We start from the raw sequence: 22,187 nt of genomic DNA, 5'->3' as shown, positions 1-22,187 counted from the left end.
GTACTAGTCCATAAATATCGGGTATTATCGCTCGACCCGTATGTTATCCCAAATCGGCAACCTTCAACAAAACTCGTTTTCTTTAATTCATGTACTCTTTATCCTTCATGACACTTACTTATCGCTTGATACGTTAACCTCAAGATAATCTCATCCCCGAATCTACGTCAATTAACTGAAGACGAAACTTTTAACATACGAAAACGCGAGATGTAACACTATAAAAAGCTTCTCGATATGCGGGATACCACGCAGCATCTCATCCAAATCCTCCCAGAAACGCCTCTTGACTTTCTCATCCAAGCCTGCTTGGGGTGCGTACGCACTGATTATGTTCAAAGTAAAACCTCCAACAACTAGCTTAATAGTCATCAGCCTATCATTCATCCTCCTAACCTTCTCCACAGCTCCACTAGTTCACGGAGGTCCTTATTAACCAAGATACCAATGAAGAAGAAAGCTCAACAACAAAAAGGATTAATCTTTCCATTAAAGGAGAAGACAGTATATATAAGAAATAAGTGGGGTAGTTTTCTTTTTTTCCTTTCCAAAATGGAGTTTATCACATCAAATAAATACGTTTTAAAAGGGGGTATATGAGACTCGGAGATCCATTAACGGCATAGGAGTACTTGTATCCTATTTCTAATAGTTCAGATATATTTTTGGACCAAAAGTCAAACGAAGAGTAATTTTTGTTCTATTTTCAATAGTCCAGGGGTATTTGTGGCCATTTTTCGAAGAAAAATTAAATTAAAAGAAGTCGTTAATAATGGAAACCATAAGCAAACCAGAAAAAAAGAAAATAGAAAAAGGCAAACCCTCAAAACCCACAAAAAGGAGGCACTATAGCAGCCAATTAGCCACCACGACATCCTCAGTATCGGCAAAGCAGTCCTTTGTTGCTGATTTCAGACCAGATTTTTCCTCCTCATTAGCATAACAGGTAACCTTCTGTAGCACAATCTTTTACGCACTCACAAACAGTCTCTTTATTCACTGTTTTGCAAGAATTTGGAGCTATCAGTGTAATTAGAGAATGAGTTGAACCCCACTCGGTTGATGTAATGTCTTTATTTACTTTTATTTTAAGCTTAGAGAATTTTCAAAAAGGAAAAAGATTGTGCTTTAGCCAAATCTGTTACCTTAGTACATGATGTGTTTGAAAAAATGCCCAAAGAAACTTCAGTGCCCGGGTGCCCCTATGTCTCTTTCAGTTTTCATGCTTTTGTGTTTCCCCTTTCGAAAGATTATATATCTGGTTAGAATTTAGTTAAATTAAGTTCAGCTTGACAGAGATGATCTATATGCTCTTTAAAGGATTGCCTCATCCCTGTTTCCATTGTTGTCTTTGATAATATCCTGAAAATTTGTCCATTTCCATTTGCTAGAACTCTCCCACTTGGCATTATGAGGTCAATGGCAAAATTTCAGTTCACTGCCATGACTTGTAATTATGTGTTGCAAATGAATGGATCACAAAGAAGAACACTTCTATTCAATGGCCTGCAAACTGTCATGATTATAATTATTCTCTTCTGGCATTGTCATGCAGCATCTGGTTAATTTTGTTAGATTCTAACTTATCAAAAGTTGTTTGTTATCTTCTTCTCTCTCTCTTGATGAACAAACATTGTCATTACTCCCGCTCCACTGAAGGAGGTGATATCACTGTAGGCATTGGTTGCAATGTAATAATACAGCTCTCAAAGTCTGGGAGCAGCTGTACGGAAGGGTGAATGTGCCTTTCAGTGACTATTAGATGGACTTCATTGCTCTATTAGTATGGTTGGAAATATCAGAATACGTTAATTGTACCTCACTTTTGTGTAATAATCACCATAGATTAAGTAACTGTATCATCTTACTAAAAGGATATCCTAGATTAAATTACTATAGCAGTTCAGCGGAAACAGAAATATAACCTAATTTCAGGTTATGTTAGTAGAATATATTTCTCCAGCAGCAATAAAGATCTAATTTTTGTAGTTCCAGTTATTTAACATTATGCTTCAGTCTTTGCTATGGATCTTGAGTCTTCTCTCTTTCCACCTATGTTTGCTTTTAGGTCTCTCCCCCTCTTTGTCCTCTGTTTCTGCGTTTAATTTGCCTCTATGGTAGAATCCTCAGTTGTGAATCTTCTAACAACTGAACACTTTGTGTCGTGTATTTAGTTTTGTTGGATTTAACTAAGTATTTCTTGAAACGCTTTAAGATCATTATGCATACATTAAGTTTATCCATGTTCCTTTATTTTCAGATCACATTCCAATATCTGAAAGATGGTGTTTTATCGTGGTGTAAAACGACCTATTGAGATCATATACAAGAGTTTAAATAATTCTATATGTTGCGGACATGGCTACTCTACTTTGACACAAAGAGGAAATTCCGTTGCTGAGTCCAAAGGATATCTTTACAAACATGCGGACGGACCTAAAACATATGCAATGTCTATTAGGAGATATTCAGCCGAAATTTCCTCGATGGAGCAGATGAACTTAATAAAGCAGCTAAGAGAAAGAACAAGTGCTCCCATAAAAGAAGTCAAAGCTGCTCTTATTACCAGCAATTGGGATATTGGCAAGTGTGCAAATCATTAGGCTTTTTCCCTTACTTAACTTCCCATTATTCTTTGCCACCGAGAATGAAATGGTAATATCTCTTCAATGCAGAGGCTGCGCAGAAGGACCTTAGAAAAAGGGGGATTGTTCTTGCATCAAAGAAGTCATCTCGGACTGCTGCTGAAGGGTTGCTTGCCTTGGCGCAGAATGAAAAGAAGGCAGCTGTTATTGAACTTAACTGTGAAACCGACTTTGTTGCAAGGAATGAAATTTTTCAATACTTGGTCAGTATTGGAGCTGTCTAACCCTACTTTAAACTTGTCTCATGCAGTAAGTTGTAAGATATTCCATTTAGGAATGTAGACATTAATTGTGACACAAACTTGAATGGAAGGCATAATATTCACTTGGAAGGAAAGGGGGTACAGATTTTGCTTGGATTTTCCAAGACAATAAGCTTGGATTTTGCAAGATATTCCTCCTATTTTATGATTCTGGAGATCTTATTTTCTTAATGGTTCTCCAAATAAGGTTTCTCTTTAACATAGTTTGATAGTAACCTTTCTCTTCCCTCACCATGCAACACAGTCTCATGGAGTTGTTCTTATATATGCATCATGAGTAGGCTTTATCTTTGGCAAAGCTAGCATTGCTGCTTGAGGGCTCACAACAGACTTCTGCTGCTATTCCTCTTGGACTTGAACATCTGGAAGTAAGTGGTAGTTTTTGTCCATCCTGAGACTAACCCATGTTCTTTTTCTGTTCATTTATATGGTGTACATTTAAACTAGTTTTAGGACATTAGAGTATTCTGTTTAACATTTTGATGGATATTCGTACAAGTATATAAGTACTTTTGATTTCTATTATATGAAATTTTACTTTCTGTTGACTCATGCCGTCATGTAGAAGCATCCTGATCAGGGGCGGATTTATTAGGGCATTAGGGGTGGTACGGCACCCTGACACTCTGGATAAATTTTTATATATTTATTGATATTTCACAAAAGAAGTTGATAATATTAAGAGGTGGCATCCCTATAATAAAATAGCTGTTGGGTGCCATGGTTGAAATGCCAAGATTCCAAACGCCAGACCCGGGATCAAGACTTGCTCCTTGTCCCTACTTTCTCCCTCAGTCCTTTTTCTTTCTTTTATTTCATTTCTTTCGGCTCCTTTTCTTAATTTATTTTATTTCCTATTCTTGATGCTTCCTCTCTCTTTGTCCAACCCATTTTTATTGCTTATTTAAATTATATATTTGCTTCCTTTTTCTTTTTATAGACCTTCAAAAATTCGTATGAAGGTGATTTTAATAATTTTCTCTTCTTTATTCATCTATTTTTTTAATTTTTAATTTCTTGTAGAATGATGGAACCAATAAACATAACATTAATCTAGCTACATGTAGATTGAAAGGGTGTCTTTGCTAATTTAAAATTTTATTTTACGTTTTTTACTCACATTATTCACTAGGATTTGGATCGAGAGAACTACATTGAAATGAACAAAACTAATATGGTTTGGTGATCACATATTTATTTATACACCAAAAATCGTGTAAATCGAATCGAATTAATTCAAATGGATCGAACTAACCCGACCCAAATTGATTCAAAACGGATCGAACCGATTAAATGTACACCTTGATTCAATCTCCTTCACTGGTGGTAGATTTTATTAAAGACAATGGCACCCGTAGTTATCAAATCCTGTATCCGCCTCTATTCCTGATCAATTACTGCTGTCCAGTTTTCACATTGCAGATTCAAATCCTGTTATCTTTCTGCAGCTCTGCTTCTTTAAGATCAGAACCCTTTAAATTCTTTGTTTCCTACAGGACTTGAAGATGAACCTTGACCATCCTAAACTGAGCGGAGAAAAAAGTGTGCAAAATGCAATAACTGAAGTAGCTGCAATGATGGGGGAGAATGTAAAACTAAGAAGGGGGTTTGCAATGTCCACTCCGTCTATTGGTGTGATATCAACGTATCTACATACAAGCCCTCAACCAGGTAGAATTCATTTGAGATGCCTTGTTGTATTCAGGGAGTAGATGTTATTCTGCACCTAAATTTTTTGTGTATTTGAATTTGTGAATTTTCCCTCTTGTGGAATTAAACTGGTTTCTTTTGTTGTTGTATTTGAATTTGTGATGGAATTAAAAAAAAAAATTTTTTAACTGTATTTGAAGGAATTTGGAGCTTTTGATATTTGAAATAATAGTAAATTTAATTCTTGTGAAAATATATGCAGGTGTTGGACGTATTGCTGGGATTTTATCACTTGAAGTAGAAGATCAGAATGTACCACAAGATGCCCTTCAGCGTGTTGGGTCAGAAATAGCAATGCATGTAGTTGCTGCAAAGCCACTGTTCTTAACGAAAGAAGATGTTTCTTCTGAGGCACTAAGCAATGAACGCGAGATTCTCAAATCTCAGGTATTTGTTAATCCACAGTGATGATTTATTTTTGCTGTGTTCACGTGGAGTTACAGGAATTATGAAATCAAAAGCTAACTTGCAACTGAACTCTGATCTATGGTGCTTGTGCTTAGAAAAAGAATTGCCTGTTATGGCATCATGAAGCTGGAGAAAAACCGGTTCCTTTCTTCCTTTTTTGAGGTTTTCCTCCCGAGGGGGAGGGGGGCAGGAATGTGGTCGGAGCATATGTTTCTTGTTGCATTTGATGCTGTAAAGCACTTTTTAGCACCTTGTAATACTTCACATAAGATCAGTGTTGTGAAGAGCGTGAAGTGAGGAAAAGCGACAAGCCCCTTAAAGCGAGAAGCGAAGCGCTCGCTTTTTTGAAGTGAAGCCAAACTTAAAAAAAAATATTAAAATAAATACTGCATAGATAACACATGTAACTGCATAGACAACACATGTAACTGTAAGCAAAAAATGGCAGCAACTGAAACGAAAAAAATTGGGCAGCATTTCGCTGCAATTTAAGACTGAAACAGTGAAAGAAAAAGAAGAAGAAGAAGAAGGAGGAGGAGGAGGAAGAAAAAATCACATACCTGGGCTTGAACTTGAAAAGTGCAGAAAATGGGAACCCTAGTTGCCTCTTTTTTTCTGCTGCTCGATGATGTTTTGAAAAAAGAGAGCTTTTTTAATTTTTAATCGTTGGCAGCCTTAATATATCGAAGCGTTCGCTTCTGTCGCTACTGTCGCTTCTCATGCTTCTCGCTTTTTTGGCAGAAGCGAACGCTTTATAACACCTGCTAGCTTCACAACACAGAAGCGACCAAGTTCCCGCTTAACTTGGCTTCACGCTTTAAGCGCTGAAGTGAGCTCTTTTCACAACACTGCATAAGATGTAACCCATGTAGATCATTATTTGTGTTAATTGAGGATATGATATGTTCTCTTTTATTCAGTTTGAGTATGCTTTTGTGATGCTCAGATCGGGTTTTTCCTGTGCTTTTAAAAACACCAACATGCTGTGTAATTGTAATGGCTCTCAGAATTTGGTATTTTGAATTTGCAATTAGAACATTTGTTGGGGCTCAGGAGATATTCTAACACTTCAAGGAGCCTGACACCTTGATTTGGTGTTCAGTCGATCCACTGGTCTCTATACATCTCCTGGGTGTTTCCATTTTACGGCATTCTTGTAATTTATGTGGAAGCCAATTTCTTCTTTTGGAATGAAAGTGACCAATGTTAAGATACTGCTAAATAATGCTCTGCAAAAAGAATGTGCTGATCGAAACCAGCAAATTGAGAAAATAAAAGACAAATACTTGAATTAATCGAGATGATAAACAAGAAAGAGAAGCAAACCAGCATAAACCAGTTTGATTCATTGGGAATGCTACAATAGAGAGAATATAGTACCTGCAAGATCTAACAAATCCTCGTTGATGCTTGAATGATATGTTTCTGCTGAGATGTTAGGGTTTTGGTAGTAACAATGTAAGAAAAGAAGGTCGTCGAGTCCTCTGTGTTATCTTATTTGTGAAGTAAATTTAGGCTGCGACTTTTCCTTTTTGCTTTTCTTTTTCCTCATTATTTTTCTTTACTGGAATACCCAGTTTGATTTACTCTTGAATCTTGATGGACCAATCATCTAAGTGAAACAAATAATTGAAAGGAGAAAGGTACTACAAATAAGACTTTGCTGAGAAAAATATCAAGTGCAATGAAAAAAGAGCTTCCCTGATGTTGCATTTCTTCAATAATTTGCCAGTTAGTTATATGGTACTCATTGATGACTCAATAACCAAAAGAATGCAAGGGGAGCGAACAAAGGGCTGCCACCATTCTCAATGCCAATGGCAACCCATATCATGTTGATTAAAAATGAAGCTTGCGTTCATTATGTTTCATCATCTTGTAAGGCTTAGATTCAAATTATAAGTACCTATTATGTTCCTTTACAGGCAGAGAGTTCGGGGAGGCCTCAGATTGCCATAGAAAAAATGGTTGAAGGTCGTATGCGCAAGTATTTTGAGGAAGTAGCTTTGATGGAGCAGAAATTTGTTGTGAATGACACAATAAATGTAAAGGTAAAGAAGTAATCATTTAGTTGAGATGTCATTTTGCTAGATTTCTGTTTCTTTTCCTATTCACAAAGTGTCTCGCACTCACCATAATCTGATTTTCTCTTTTGAATACTGAATATTTGTTTTAAAATAAGATCCCAGCTGATGCTTGTCAGTGAATTCAGGATCAAGATGCTAATACCAACTAGAGGTAGATGTAACACATCTGGATTCTGAGGCAATCACTTTGATTGCCCGTAATATGGCTTGGGTGTTAGAAATGGTATAAAATGGTCTGATATGACTTTAATACGGGTTTGGACTGTCATAACTGGTTATAAAAATATGCACCATTTATCTTCCTCGTGTGGGTTGAGCGGCAATATCTGCTATCAAAATGGTAAGAAGCTGTAAGTGTCGTACATAACATGGTTGGACCTTCTAGGACCAGCTTTTTACTCAGATGGCTTCATGATCTTTTGGCAATGTTGTCAAAGGTGAAAGCCACTGGAAAATGCGAAGGCCCGCAGATGCTTTAAGCGCAAAGTGCAAATGAAATACATTTTAGTGAATAGAAGTGCAGAATGAAGATTGCTCATTAATGTCTGTATGTACACATAAAAGTGAAGAAAAATTTAATAAAAACTCAAGGAATAATTGTTGAGCAGAGGGACCAAAAAAAATGCTCGAAGTTAAGATATGATTTGGATATAAAAATAGATAAAATTCGGATCGCCTCTTCTCTGAGAGTATGGTTCTTTCCTCCTTTTGAGCTCATCCATTTGTTAGGTCATCTATCCTTTCATGGAATTTATCCAGGTTCAGGCACTCTTTCTGTAACAGAATTGCTTGACCGCACATATACTAAAAAAGTTCACAACAACAAATTTGACAAACTGAAGAAGAATGAAATGGAGGCATCAGAGGAAGGACTGACGAAATTGTTACTTGTCTTGCAGTGAGTCAAGTGAAATACAAGAGCATGCCAATCAAATCTAAGAACCATGTTACATGTCTGATTCGGACATAACAGTTTTAAGTTTCTAACTCAGATTTGTCTTATACTAAGTTCAGAAATTTCCTGTTCATATACTAGGATATTTATGCATAACTTTCTACTACTCCTCCATGGCTTTTAGTAAATGTCACCAGATTTATAGGGTTCAATCTCTTATTCCTCTTACTCTTAGATAAGGCTGTATTGTGGTCCGGTCCCGGGCCTAAATGGGCTAAACGGGCCAGGTCAAACGGTCCCGGGCTCTGGCGGGCCGGTCTCAAGCGGTCCCCGGGCTTAACGGTCCTGGAGGGTCCACTGTGGTCCTAAGCCCACATGGTCCCGGGCTAAATGGGCCGGGCCCACGGGCCTAAGTGTTTCGGGCTATTTTTTTTTGAATTTTTTTTTATCTAAGGCAAATTCTTGTAAATTATATTATATAATTGTGACTTAAAAATCTTCTAATTCAAATTTAAACACAAAAAATTGTAAAGAAATATTCAAGGAAATGCCTTATAATTTTTATTATTACGACATTAACAAAAAATGGCAATATCTTTCTTAGTCTTCCTCCCCCCAATGGAATGAGCACAACAAGGTGCTAATACCACCATTAAAAGGAAAAAAAACTAATGAAGATATGCCAAAATACAAGTTACATATTAGTCTACATACCTTCAAGGTTCGGAGGAATTTCCGTTGGTGGTGGCGGAAAAGAAGCTTGTTCATCACCGCTTTCGGGCGAAGCAGCATCCTCAGCAAGTTCCGCTAGCATTTCTTCATAAGCTTCGTTTATCTCCAGTTGTGATTCAGCAAGTCCAAAATTTCTTCTTTCCGAACGGATCCAATCTCTGAAGAGTACTGATTTTTCCAAGGTCTCCCTCGTAGACGCTCTATGATCACCGATTTGAAGTCTCGCTTGACTGAAAGCGCTCTTCGATGCCACTGTTGAAGCCTGAACACTTAAAATATCTCGAGCCATCCTTGAAAGAACCGGATAGTGTTTTTCTTTGTCCTTCCACCATTCCAAAACATCAAAGGAGCCGTCGGGATTCTCTGGTTCAAGTCCCTGCGACAAATAAACTTGAAGCCCATTTAGCTGTGAAGTATCACCAATATTATCACCTTGAGAACCCCTGAACTCCGTCCAAGAACTAAGTGCTTTTAGGCCCGCAGTTCTTTTAGATAATTGCAAACTAGATGAAGTAGGAGTTGGAACATTTGGTCTAGCATGATCTAAGGCAAGTTGATAAGCATTATAAATTGTTTGAGCATTTATTTTAATTGAGGCTTTTGCATCTGCAAGTGTAGCAAATTCCTCATCTGAAAGATCTAAAGCCTTATAAATATTTGTATACCAAAAGTGAGGACCTCCTAATTTCATGGTAGGATTTAACATGGCAGCAACACCATAAATAGGGGGATAGGGAAAAAAATATTTTTTGAACTTATCTTTCATAGAATTAATAGCAAGTTGATAAATTACCCCCCTCTGAAAATTGAGTAAACAAATCTGCAAGTGCTGCAATATAAACTAAACAGTTAGAAATAGTAGGATAATATTGCCTAGATAATTCAGTTGTAGCAACATGAAATTGTTCTAAAAAAATCTACAAGAATTTTAATATTAGTCCAATCCTGATTTGTAAGGTGCTCATCATCATCACCACCAACACGAGCATTAAACGTTGCGTTTATTGGGTTACTATATTCATATGCAACAACGAAACTTTCATACATGTAATTCCATCTAGTCGGACAAGCTTTAGAAACCTTCTTTCTCTAAGGCCAAATTCTACATTTTTTAAAATATTCTCTAAGTCAACTTCTACGGTTTGAACAAAAAATCCAATTAAGAGCCATTTTAACCTTTTCAATTTCCACATTTAAAATTTTCATACCATCACGAACGATTAAATGGTAAATATGACAAATACATCTAACATGGAAAATATTACTAAATGCAGGATTTAGTATAGTTGTAAGCAAGCCTATAGCATTAGTGTTACTAGAAGTATTATCCATTGAAACTGACATTATTTTATCTCTAATGCAAAAATATCTACAAATATCTGCAACTGTGTTAGCAATAAACTTACCTGTGTGACGTGAATTAATTATTCTATAAGCAATAATACGCTTTTGCATTTTCCATTCCTCATCAATCCAATTAGTGGTTACAGTAAGATAATCACAGTCATTACCACTTCTATCAATATCAGTAGTAATAGCAATGCGACAATCTATATGAGTAAATAAATAGCGCAAATATTGTTCATATTCATGTTTATATTTATAAATATCACTCTTTACGGTTGCGCGAGGACATCCTTTATAAGTAGGATTATAAACTTTTCTAATATAATGCACAAAGTGAGGGTTAGAAGGAAAACTATAGGGTAAGCACATAACAGTAACCATTTTTGCCAATTCTTCACGATCTTTATTTGGATCGTAATATAAAATGTCACCGGTAACAGTGTTAATTCCCGGTTGAACTAGATTTGACCCGGTACTAGGGTTAACCTGAGTACCTACACTTGTCCCCTCTTGCGCAACTTTCATTTGAAGAAATCTAGCTTTATCTTTAAGGTTTATGTGTCTAGCCAAACTACCCGTACCGCTACGGTCTCCAGTAAATTTATGAGCCATCAAAGTCCCACAAGTTTTACACTTAGCCTTATTTTGATTTCTTAGTTGAGTAAAAAACTGCCAAACAAGAGATGTTTCTTGTCGTTTAGAAGGTTGTCTATTAAAAGTAGGGGTTACTACAGGAGGGTCAGGCGGGGCATCATTTTGATTATTATCAGTTGGGTTAACAACATGACTAGTAGGTGTATCATCTAAAGCCGGTTGCGTTTCATCTAAATCATCATTTTCCTCATCATTTTCATCGATAGTTGTATTATTATAAAGAGCATTCATATATTCATCATTTAATTGTTGACCTGGTGCAATATCATGGCAAAATTGACTATCGGTAAATTGAAAACAAGGGTTATCACTATCAAGAATAATAGGTGGAGGAGGATGCGTAATAGGTCTGGGTCGAGGAGCCGGGGGAGGAGTAGTAGCTTGGCCACTAGATTCACCAATTTTAGATTTTCCCTTATCACCGAACATCTTTTTCAAAGAAAAGGCCATATTAATTATAATTATACAAACTAAAACAAACAAAACTATAATATTAAAACTTAAGAGTTGGAACGAGTTTACCGAATTGACGAACAACTTCTTGAAAATTGTATATTGTTGAAGACTTGAAGACTTGAATACTTCAATTCACCAACTTCACAATTTTTCACAAATTGCAATAAGAAAGTAAGCAATTATAGAAGAAAATTAGAGAGAGATTGATGATTTTGTGAGTAATAATGAAAGAATGAGGGGGTATTTATAGTTGAGAATAGGGAAAAAGTATAATTATAAAAAGTTTGGGGTTAAAACAAAGTTTGGGGGCCAAATGGCTATTTTTTAAAAAGCCAAACGGCTAAATTGGCAGGCCAACGGCTAGTGTTTAAACTTTCAACCGTTGGCCAATTTTAAAAAACAATTTTTTTTTGAAAAATAGCCGTTGGGCCCGTTAGGCCCGGTTGAACCGGCCCAGGCCCGCCAGCCGGTCCCGGGCTAAACGGTCCCGGGCTCGCGGTCTCAACATGGAGGACCGGCCCACTGTGGGCTCCTAGGACCGCTTGGGACCGGACCGTTTGGACCGGCCCGTTTAGCCCGTGGTCTCGCGGTCCCGAGCCGGTCCCGGGCTGGGCCCGTCCCACAATACAGCCTTACTCTTAGATCAACCTGCTCTTCTTCTATGTGACTGGCGAGATTGAGAGCTTGAAGCTTGGTTTTTGATAGTTCTTGCTGGTCCTCTTTGTCACTTTTTTTTCAATGCTTAGTTGGTTGCTTACCACTTTGCTTTGTTTCTGCTCCCCTGCAATTCTGTATTTATTCCAGATACTTTGTCAATGAATTTTCTCGACTATTAATACATCATTTTGATGAATATGCAGAGAGCCCAAGGGCCTCATAATTTAACCTTTAAAAAAAAAGGCATTTGGTTAGCTGGTAGCTGGTTTTCATTGAAGCGCTCAACCTGCTCATTGTTTTAGGGCTTAACTGCTTAAGTGTTCCTTCGACAATTGCAACAAAGCTCTCACATCTGTGGAAATAAAAACTTGAACCAGTTTAAATAATTTGGCTTGGGAGCACATTTTTTGAAAATTGTAATAGTTGTCAGGACTTACACTTTTGTTGGCCCAATTAGTGTTACACATATGGAGTTATTGGCTCGTCTGGATGTTACAGACATCCTTTTGTTCATTTTATGTCAAATATTTTGTTTAAATCTTTGCATGCATTCTGCCCTATTTAGATGTATTTCTGTGTCCACATATGTTAGGAGATTATAAATTATGTTTCAGGAAAGATCCGGCATGATTTCTGCTAAGCTCAAGTTGTAACTCAACATATCATCTTGAAGAAAGGAAGATAACTTGGTCTCACCTTTCAATTGATTGTTGAGTTTCTCATTTGCATTGTTTCTTACATGTACTGGCATCTCTTACGATGTTCACATGGATGACTAACTAGTTGACGCATCTATGAAAACATTGCAGACATTGATAAGCAATCTATCCAAGGAAGTTGGTTCACCAGTTAAAATAGGAAGCTTTCTAAGGATGGAAGTTGGCGAAGGACTTCAGAGGTAAATGTGCACATGATTAAGACTTATTGTAATTCTCTAGGATTCCCGGTTTAGTATCTTAGAAAAAGTTGTTTAGGTTTCCATGAATTTTTCAGCTTATTGTGAAGGCATTGAATTTCTGTCCTGAAGTTAATGACATGATTGTGTAATCTGCTTTTAAGCTAGACAAAGTTGTGGGTTCTCTCTTCTGTCAACGAGTGCTTTCCCCTTTCCAAACCCACTAACTGCATATTTTACTTCAGCTTAGGTAGAATACAAGTTTCTTTTACCTGCTAGTAGAATAGTGCTTCTGTTTCCTATTGCACATTCACACAGTTAATGGAGATCAGTGTCCCTAGAAAGAGATCTTGACAATACAATCTTTTTGCAAGACAAAATGGTCTCCTTGAAACTAATATATGTATGAGCATACTACTGCCTGGCAGATGGGAGCTTTTGTCATAATTTTCAGTGCAAAATTACAGTTTGACCTCAGTGTATGCCAAAGCAGATTGACTATACCACTTTCGGCAATGCATGAGGTACTTAGAAATGAGATTGCAGGACTTTTTTTCAAATTATCAGTAAGCTGTCAAATGGTTTAAAATAGTGTGCACACATGTCGAAGAGTAAATTTTTATTTTCTTGAGAAAAGGTAAGTGTATTATAGATATAGCACCAAGAAGGTAATGTCAAAAGTGTTTACAAACTACTGAAAGTGCATCCCTTTCTATTATTAAAGGGATCCTATCAGTTCTACCACAGCTTCAGCATCATTAATATAACTCTGGTTACACCAAAAATAAAATAGAAGTAAACAGTTCATTTTGATCTTCTCAATGGGCTCTCCTTTGTCTTCGGAGCATCTATCATGCTGGAATAGTCTGCCACCATTTCTTTTGCTTGGAGTTCCTTCCTCTGATGGTCAAGCACGTCTCGAACAGTTATTGGTACTAAAAACTAACCAGGGCACTGTGATAGCAAAAACTAAGCATCTTAAAAGCCCGTTAGGATTTAGGCTTCAGGGTTCAATCTGGGTTTTCTTGTTATATTATTGGCACAGACTTCTAGACAAGCATTCTACTAACAAAAGAACTCAACTGAATTGGTGGAACCTTTATTTTACAGCACATTCTTCTCTTAACATGTCAGAAAAGATGATAGAAGAAGAGATTGTATTCTGTTCTTTGAAGTAATTAACATGGATGCAAATGGGATGCCATCACTACCTGCTTTGTGTTATAACTTGTGTTTGCATAGTCTGACTCCTGTATTATTGTTGATAACCTTACAGGCTTGAAGCATCAAATGAAAGTGAACCTTTGGCTAATGCTGCTTAACAGGAACAACTTTTTTCAAAATCGTGAGAGAACTGCCCAAGTCACTGTATTGCGAGCCTCTACTTTCTAGTTTCTTATCTTCTGATTATATTCTTCATGTTATCAGTGCCGAATGGAGTCCTTAGGCAAGCTAAAGCTGAAGAGGTTTTGAATTACATTTGAATTTTCATAATTAGTATCATACAAGAAAAAGGTCTTCATTGTGTTATTATGTTTGTTTGGATTCACACAAATTATTCTTCTATCGTTGTTGATTTATATGCCGAAGGACGTCCTTGTCTGTATCTTTTAGCAGATGCTTATTTTAATGGAAATACCTGTCAGATTCGGACCCGACTGAAGGAAACCCATGATAATAAATCTGATAAATAAGAGGTTTGCATGAGTATGATGTTTACTATTCTGACTATATTCCTCATATAAGTTAAGCCTAAGCTTTGTGCTTTCATTTCATGGTTCTTTGCTGCTATTTTATGTTTAACGCCTACATTTAATCTAGTATTGCCCTTTGCTTGTGAAGTTTATACATGATCCTGAAGGATGCTGCAGTTATGGAATGATTATGCAGCAGGAAGCTAGTGCCTAAATTTTGAAAAATAACCGGGCTTTTTAAGTCAAATGTCCTTTTTACCTTACAATGACATGCAAAATAATATCTGCACATAATGTTACATATCAGAATAGGGAAAGGTAAAACAAGAGTGGTTTGCTCCCGGCTTAGTGGAACTTGAGACTGGTCAAGATGTTGTTGTTTACAGGATCAGCCAAATGGTCAAGGAGGTTTTGGTAAGGTCCAACTCCAGTAACCAAACCTTGAATGAAGTAACCCAAGATGGCCAACATAGCCAATCTTCCATTCTTAACCTCCTTGAGCTTCAAGTCCTTTAAAGACTTCTCATCTTTTCCAAACCCGAGAGGGTTAAAGAAAGGTCCGCCAGGGTATGCCGGGTCTCCAGAGCCTCCCAAGCCTTTCTCTAGCCCCAAAAAGTATTGTTTACCCATAGAACCTGGCTTCGCCCAGTCCTGGAATCTTCTGTGCTCAGCAAATCCCATAAGTGCCATCTCCAGTACGAATAGGGTGTAATTGTCAGCCCAGTAGCTGTATGTTCCAGCTGGAGGAATCACTCCAGTCTGGAACCATGGAAGAGCTGTTTCTGCTGGGATGAGACCAGCCTTTCCAAGAATCTCGGGCGCAATGGCTCCTGCTGCTCCTAACATAGCGAATCTTCCATTGATGATTTCTCCATATGCTAGCCATTTTGGCTCGATGAAACCTCCGGTACCTTCAGGGTCTGACAGTCCCAGGGGATCAAACCCATAGTCACCAGGAAGGCTGTGGATTACATGCAAATGAGGAGTTTTCAATAACTAGACTTAAGATAGCTATTTAAGATTAAGATAACATGCACAAGTCAACAAGGCAATGGAGGTAGAATGGTTAAGTGAGAGAGTCCCATCAGTCTTACCTGCCATCCAAGTATGAAAGACTCTGCTTGGAGGCAAACCAAAGAGGCCTATTTGCTCCTTGCTGTTTCAACAGAAAAAGTTTGTTAATACTTGAACTGAGTGGCAGAGCTACCTTTGATGAAGGAGGTTCAATTGAATCCCCTTCACTGGAAAATTTCAGTGCAGAAAGAGTAAAACCAAAATAATACACACACACACACAACACACACCCCATGTAAACTATCAAATCCTCTTATAGGCTCATATCTTAGGTGTGACATTTTTATATTTTTTTGCAAATCCCCTTGCTCAAATTCCTGGCTCTGCTACTACTTAAACTAAATGTAAGCTAAGGATCTAGTAGTTAATGAAGGAGGATGAAAATCCTGGGAGACCATGCTTTAAATCTCTAAGTAAAAGGTGAAAAACATTAGGTGATTTTTCCCCTTTTACCCAAGCCTTAGTGAGTGCCTACTAGTGGGAGGCAACGAGTACCTGGTAGAGTAGTTGAAGTGCAAACAAGCTGACTCGGCTACCATCGTAGTTGAAAAGAAACATGTCCTAAATGTATCAATGTATCTCTTACTTTGATAGGAAGAGGAAGCAGAAAGGGGGATTACCTTAGCAGGTGGAGTGGCAGTAGCCCTTACAACAAAGGAAGCCTTCTTGATTGGAGATTGGAATGGTCTTCCTCCTACAATTTGTCTGGCAGCCTCTGCTGAGGAGCCAATGGACGATGAAGAGATCAATGCCTGTGTTGCCATTTTTTTCTAATTAAAATTGACTTCTGAAGAAGAAGAATAAGCACTCAGCTTTTGTTAGTAAACACAAGGTGGCAAATAAGGGACAAGGTATAGGCCACCAAGTATCGTGTGGGGTTAGTGGAAAACAGAGAAATTGTGGTGGACATAAGAAATCCTGAATTCTCAGATAAAGTTCAGTTTATATTGCCAAATGAAAAGAGCACATGTGGCATTATTACTTGGATAAAAGATATTATACATTCCTAGTCGCAGAAATGAATTCTCAGATACTCTAGTTGCCACCTTGCCTTGGCCAGATTCACTCCTGTTCGAAATATTACATTCACATTCTGTTTGGTGTTCCTGTAAATGAGAGGATTAAAAATGAAAATAAATAGTAAATAAAAGAGTTTACTTTTTCTTCATAGACGGCATTTAGTTTTTATTACCCCTCCTTTCATAACTAAATATACAATTTGTACTTTCTCAAATTGTACTAACAAAATGCTTTTGCACCTATCACTTTTTTTATCATGGAGCTTTATATAAGAAGTGATCTTATTTCAGTTACATAAAGCTTCTGTTATAAATTTAGTTCTCACATTATATTATAGAGTTAAAGGCCCGTTTCTCTAAATTCTTTCAGCTACAACTTTATTAACATGCATTACAAAATTTGAAAGTAAAAATTGCACGACCGCTTTGTCTTTCTGTTTGCACCCATACCCACTTTTTTGTTAAAAGCCATTTGAAAAGACTATTTTACCCTTTTTTGTTAAAAGACTACTTTCTTTCCAAGTATACGCTAGTGCTCTACTGTTTCTCTCTCCCGTTATTCGCGTTTTTCGATTTGCTCTTCTCAGAAATCAAACGGTTTTCGTCGTTCTTTCGAATTTTCAACTGCTAGTCGTCGTTGTTACCATATTACGATTTAATCACAGGTACATTGCATTAACTTTCTGGGTTTTGTTTTATGATTTAATTTCTGGTTTTGGGTTTTGATATTCATGTATTTATGATAGGGTTTAGTTTGATAGGTTGTTCATGTTGTTAATGTAATTTCTATAAATTCTTCTGTGATTCGACGTTCAAATTTTTAAAAATTTTCAGAGTTAAACAGATGATAATGATACTTTAGGATAGGAGCTGAAGTTTTTTTTATGTTTTGGTATTATTTTTGGATTTGAATTTGTGTTTTGTTTTTTTGGCTGAATGTTTTGTGCTTGCCGAAGTTTTTAGTGCAATATGATTTTTTTAATTTAGCCAGTGTATGTGGAAAACTTCAGCCTCCTGCTGAAGTTTTTGAGTAATAACAAAAAAACTTCAGCTGCTTGGCCGAAGTTTTTTTAGTGCAATATCATATTTTTAATTGAACCAGTGTATGTGGAAAACTTCAGCCTCCTGCTGAAGTTTTTAAGTAATAAATAAAAAACTTCAGCTGCTTGGCCGAAGTTTTTTTAGTGCAATATCATTTTTTTAATTTAGCCAGTGTATGTGGAAAACTTCAGCCTCCTGCTGAAGTTTTTGAGTAATAACAAAAAAACTTCAGCTGCTTGGCCGAAGTTTTTTTAGTGCAATATCATTTTTTTAATTTAGCCAGTGTATGTGGAAAACTTCAGCCTCCTGCTGAAGTTTTTGAGTAATAACAAAAAAACTTCAGCTGCTGGGCCGAAGTTTTTTTAGTGCAATATCAAATTTTAATTTAAGCAGTGTAGGAGGAAAACTTCAGGCTCCTTCTGAAGTTTTTAAGTAATAAATAAAAAACAATAACAAAAAAACTTCAGCTGCTTGGCCGAAGTTTTTTTAGTGCAATATCATTTTTTAATTTAACCAGTGTAGGAGGAAACTTCAGGCTCCTTCTGAAGTTTTTAAGTAATAAATAAAAAACTTCAGCTGTTAGGCCGAAGTTTTTTTAGTGCAATATGATTTTTTTAATTTAGCCAGTGTATGTGGAAAACTTCAGCCTCCTGCTGAAGTTTTTGAGTAATAACAAAAAAACTTCAGCTGCTTGGCCGAAGTTTTTTTAGTGCAATATCATTTTTTAATTTAGCCAGGCTCCTTCTGAAGTTTTAAATAATCAATTAAAACCTTCAGCTGAAGTTTTTGTTTTATACCTGTCAAACTTAAGCCTTCTTAGGTGTTGAAGTTTTAAATGATCTTTTTGATAATGTCCTGATGTTATTGTTTGTATCTTTTACTTTTTTTTGACAGATGGCTCCTAAAGCACCTAAAGATCCTAAAGTAGCTAAAGAAGGCAAAGCACCTAAAAAACCTAGACTACCTGTAGTAGTCCCAGGTCCTTATTTCCCTCAGCCTCTACCTACAAAACCAGGACAAAGATATTTTGAGTTTACAGAATGGTTTAACTCTAAGGGTTACTGGAAGGGGAACCATGATTTGAAGAGTTTAATTGCATCTTTCTTGACTCCTGCACAACAGGCTAAACTTAGTAATGGTCCATTTAAACACATTATTGCTATGGAGAATATCAAATGCAGCATGAAGTTGGTTCATTGTCTGTGTCTTTCTCGAATATTCACGAATGATCGAGACTCTATTAGTTTCAAGATATTTGGGCATGATGTTTCCTTCACCCTTGAAGACTTTCACATTATGTGTGGTTTGCCGATAACAGCGCATAATATTGAAAAACCATTTAATCGAAAGAGCACTGTTCTAAACCGGTATTTTGGTAAGTCCAAGGGTGTGTATCTGAAGGATATTCGAGGTTTTATGACTCGCAATGCAATTCCAAAGAATGCTGTGAATTATCCACACGTATGCGAGAATGATGAAGATGCAGTTACGCTTGTGGAAATTCTTATTTTAGAGTCTATTCTGTTTGGGAAAAATAACGATTCATGTGTGAATGAGGAGTATGCATCTATCATTGAGGACGAGAAGGCTCGTGTTGAATATCCCTGGGGTAATGTGGCTTATGAGAAGCTCATTCATTCATTGAAACATGTATTGGACAAGCAGAACAAACATCATGCAACTGAGTATAAACTTACTGGATTTCCATATCCGTTATGTGTTTGGTTCTATGAGCGCTTCCCAGATGTTCGGATGAGGTATGTAGCAGAGGATGAGTACCTTGATATGCCTCAGATCCCCAGGATGTTACGTTATGTATGCGTGGGAGAGCCTAAATTTCCTGAACTTTATTATATGTTCAAAACTCATGAAGTAAGTTACTTTTTATTTTGTAATAATATGCTGATGTATTAGTTTTTTTCTTCTCATAATATACTTTTTTGTATTAAACAGAGATATCGCGACTTTAGGGTATTGGATATAATTCCTACAGAAGAGGAATTGAATTCAATGCCTTTAATTAGGAAATTACCGTGCAGTAGGATTCGTTCAAATGTAGATAATGCAGTTCCTTCAACTGGTAAATCACCACTTACTCTGAGTCGACCAAACGAATTGAATCGAAATCCTGTCATTGGTAAATCACCACCTACAAAGAGTCGATCAAAAGAAGTGAATCAAACTCATGACATTGGTGAATTACCACGTAGTTGGAATCAACCAAAAGAACTGAATCAAACTCCTTTTATTGGCGAAGCATCTCGTACCAAGAGTCGTTCTACTCCATCTACATCTGACTTTGATGAAGATGAATTACTTGATAAAATATGCTCTGTAAGTTTTTATCTGAAGTTTTTTGGGTTTGTTTTTGTAAAAGTACAACATGTTTTTTGAGCTGAAGTTTTCTTCTATATTTGAATTTTTGTTGTGTTATCTATTGTAGAGGTTAACGACGGAGGTTCAAAGGCAAAATGAAAAAGAAAGAAGCACAATCGTGAACGAAGTTTTTGATAAGTTTAAAAAGGAGGAGCGAACTGCTATTGTGGATGCTGTTTTTGTAAAAGTGAAAGTAAGCTAATTTATAGAGAAGTCTTTTTATTTGTGCTCATTTTATTCCGATTAATCATTTTTAGTAATTTTTTTTCTAGGAATATTTCGATGAGAAGTTTGAACAGTTGTTTACGATTGTCAACAAATCAAATGGAATCGATCGAGAATATGACAGGATGAATGACTGTTGTGAAGATCCATTGGCTTTTGAAGGCGATCAAAATGTTCAAGAACAAGTTGAAGAGCAACGTTCCAGTCCTGATAGATTGAGCAGATATGTAAATGATGAAGCACATTTATCAACTGAGAATATTGGTAGTGAGGAAGGTGCTCATAATCAAGTTGTCGAGACTGAAGAACATACTGCTCATGATGCATTGCCTCATGTCGCAGATGATAATGCTACATATAATGAAGCAGCTGTCGGAGGCATTGAACTTGTTCAACCACAAGGTGGAGAGAAAGGTGCAGATGATCAAGTTGTTGGCACTGAAAAACATTCACCGAGTTGTGCTTCGGAAAGTGATCAAGCACCTGTTGGTACTTCAAATCTGAAAGACGATCGGTATGCAGGAGTAATAGCGATTTGCAATGAACTTCTAGGTGTTGCTACACAGGAAATTATTACTACAGGTACAAATTACAAAACATGTTTTTTGGTGAATTTTTTAGTTTTGTAACTGGTGAACTTTCAGCTATAGAACTGAAGTTTTTTTTTATAACTGTCGAGAGCTGAAGTTTTTTTTATAACTGTCGAGCTTCAGCTCTAGAGCTGAAGTTTTTTTTTATAACTGTCGAACTTCAGCTCTAGAGCTGAAGTTTCTTTTTATAACTGTCGAACTTCAGCTCTAGAGCTGAAGTTTTTTTTTTATAACTGTTGAAGTTTTTGTTTGTGATTGGCTAACTTTAGCCTTGTTAGAGTTGAAGTTTTAATTGTTTTTTTTTTATAATATCCTGTAGTGAAATTTTCACTACATGTATAAAAAAATTTTGTGTTTTATATATAGAAAAATTACTTGATGTATTCCCCCTCTTTTATGAATATGCAGTGGAAGTTGAAACTAGTTGTGGTTCAATTGCCACAACTCAAAAACTCTGTGATGATGCTCAATTGAATGAAGGTAAAGTTGAGAAAACCCTTTCAGAGAATACTGCAATGGTTGTCGACGTTGATTCAGAGTTGAATGATGCTGGAAATACTGATATTGAGAAAGGCATACAGCCTGGGGAAAGCACAGCGGAAGACAAACGTGAAGGTATTCTATAGATCATGAATTTATTATATTTGATCGAAGTATATTTTCTACATTTTGAAATTTTACATATTTTATTTTCTTTTTTATATTTTTGAATGATTTTTCAGAATTATTGGATGCTGGTCGAAAAGAATTCGGTGAGATTCTGAAGCAATATGAAAAAGGAGAAATACATATATTCACACCTGTTGAGTCACAGACAGGTGTGAAGTGTGTTGGTATTATTTTATAAAATTTAGTGAGTATTATTTATTAATTTTTTTTTTGCATGAAGATACAGGATCTGATGGAATGAAAACACCATCTGTGTCGCAACACTTAGACCTGGTAATTATTTTCTGCAATTCGATTACTGTCTTTTTTTTTTGCCTAATGTGTATTCTGTATCAGTTTTATTTATGTTTATATTTTCCTTGCTTTTGAAGATCTCATCTGATGCATCAAAACTGCTTCCAAAACCTAAGAGAAGGAAGATTTCTAGTTCTCCTATGTGTGATACCAGTGATATCCCCAACTTCAATATATGTTCATTTTCACTTGGTAGTACACAAGGGGCTGATTCAGAAGGTAATTCTGCTGCTGTTGGTGTTCGTGAAGAGACAGAAGAACGTCGTGAACATCAGGGAATTGTTCAAGCATCCCCACGATGGCTGTAGTTCCCCACCTTGCTGCTGTACAGCACCATTTAGTTATGACGGAACAGCAGAAAGAGCAATCAAAAGGAAAAAGATAAAAAGGGAAAATGAATGCGTATAGAGAGTATTTGGTGAGATCTCTATGTAGTTTATAGGTAAAAGCCAAGGG

At 36.6% G+C, this 22,187-nt stretch overlaps 2 protein-coding genes across 3 annotated transcripts; one reads left to right on the top strand and one right to left on the bottom strand.

The window, feature by feature from the left end:
- The first annotated feature begins 760 nt into the window (after window positions 1–760).
- LOC109214037 (elongation factor Ts, mitochondrial) lies at window positions 761–14,456 on the top strand. 2 transcript variants are annotated; one of them, XM_019377907.1, is made up of 9 exons: window positions 763–946; window positions 2,261–2,583; window positions 2,676–2,848; window positions 3,190–3,276; window positions 4,405–4,579; window positions 4,821–5,005; window positions 6,952–7,077; window positions 12,664–12,752; window positions 14,026–14,456. In XM_019377907.1, the coding sequence occupies exons 2-9, from the start codon at window positions 2,283–2,285 to the stop codon at window positions 14,069–14,071; spliced, it is 1,182 nt and encodes a 393-aa protein (XP_019233452.1). In that variant the 5' UTR covers window positions 763–946; window positions 2,261–2,282; the 3' UTR covers window positions 14,072–14,456. The 2 variants fall into 2 exon arrangements, with proteins under 2 accessions (XP_019233454.1, XP_019233452.1); XM_019377909.1 differs by lacking the exons at window positions 12,664–12,752; window positions 14,026–14,456 and adding an exon at window positions 12,469–12,568 and having other exon boundaries at window positions 761–946.
- A 198-nt stretch (window positions 14,457–14,654) lies between these two features.
- On the bottom strand, window positions 14,655–16,344 carry LOC109214038 (chlorophyll a-b binding protein 8, chloroplastic-like). The gene is made up of 3 exons (XM_019377910.1): window positions 16,138–16,344; window positions 15,538–15,599; window positions 14,655–15,404 (listed from the first exon to the last, which is right to left on the bottom strand). Exons 1-3 carry the CDS (start codon window positions 16,279–16,281, stop codon window positions 14,789–14,791), a joined length of 822 nt encoding a protein of 273 aa, XP_019233455.1. The 5' UTR covers window positions 16,282–16,344; the 3' UTR covers window positions 14,655–14,788.
- Window positions 16,345–22,187: the final 5,843 nt, after the last annotated feature.

The sequence above is a fragment of the Nicotiana attenuata genome, unplaced genomic scaffold (genome assembly GCF_001879085.1).
Source record: "Nicotiana attenuata strain UT unplaced genomic scaffold, NIATTr2, whole genome shotgun sequence".
NCBI lineage: Eukaryota > Viridiplantae > Streptophyta > Magnoliopsida > Solanales > Solanaceae > Nicotiana > Nicotiana attenuata.
This window is presented reverse-complemented; position numbering and strand designations above follow the sequence as displayed.

Bases quoted from the DNA above. Each gene is read 5' to 3' on its own strand.
- LOC109214037 (XM_019377907.1), top strand. From the start codon at position 2,283: ATGGTGTTTTATCGTGGTGTAAAACGACCTATTGAGATCATATACAAG. The intron at 2,584-2,675 runs GCAAGTGTGCAA...TCTTCAATGCAG, and splicing joins TACCAGCAATTGGGATATTG to AGGCTGCGCAGAAGGACCTT. The intron at 5,006-6,951 runs GTATTTGTTAAT...GTTCCTTTACAG, and splicing joins GCGAGATTCTCAAATCTCAG to GCAGAGAGTTCGGGGAGGCC.
- LOC109214038 (XM_019377910.1), bottom strand. From the start codon at position 16,281: ATGGCAACACAGGCATTGATCTCTTCATCGTCCATTGGCTCCTCAGCA. The intron at 15,600-16,137 runs GTAATCCCCCTT...CTGTTGAAACAG, and splicing joins CTGCCACTCCACCTGCTAAG to CAAGGAGCAAATAGGCCTCT. The intron at 15,405-15,537 runs GTAAGACTGATG...TGTAATCCACAG, and splicing joins CTTTCATACTTGGATGGCAG to CCTTCCTGGTGACTATGGGT.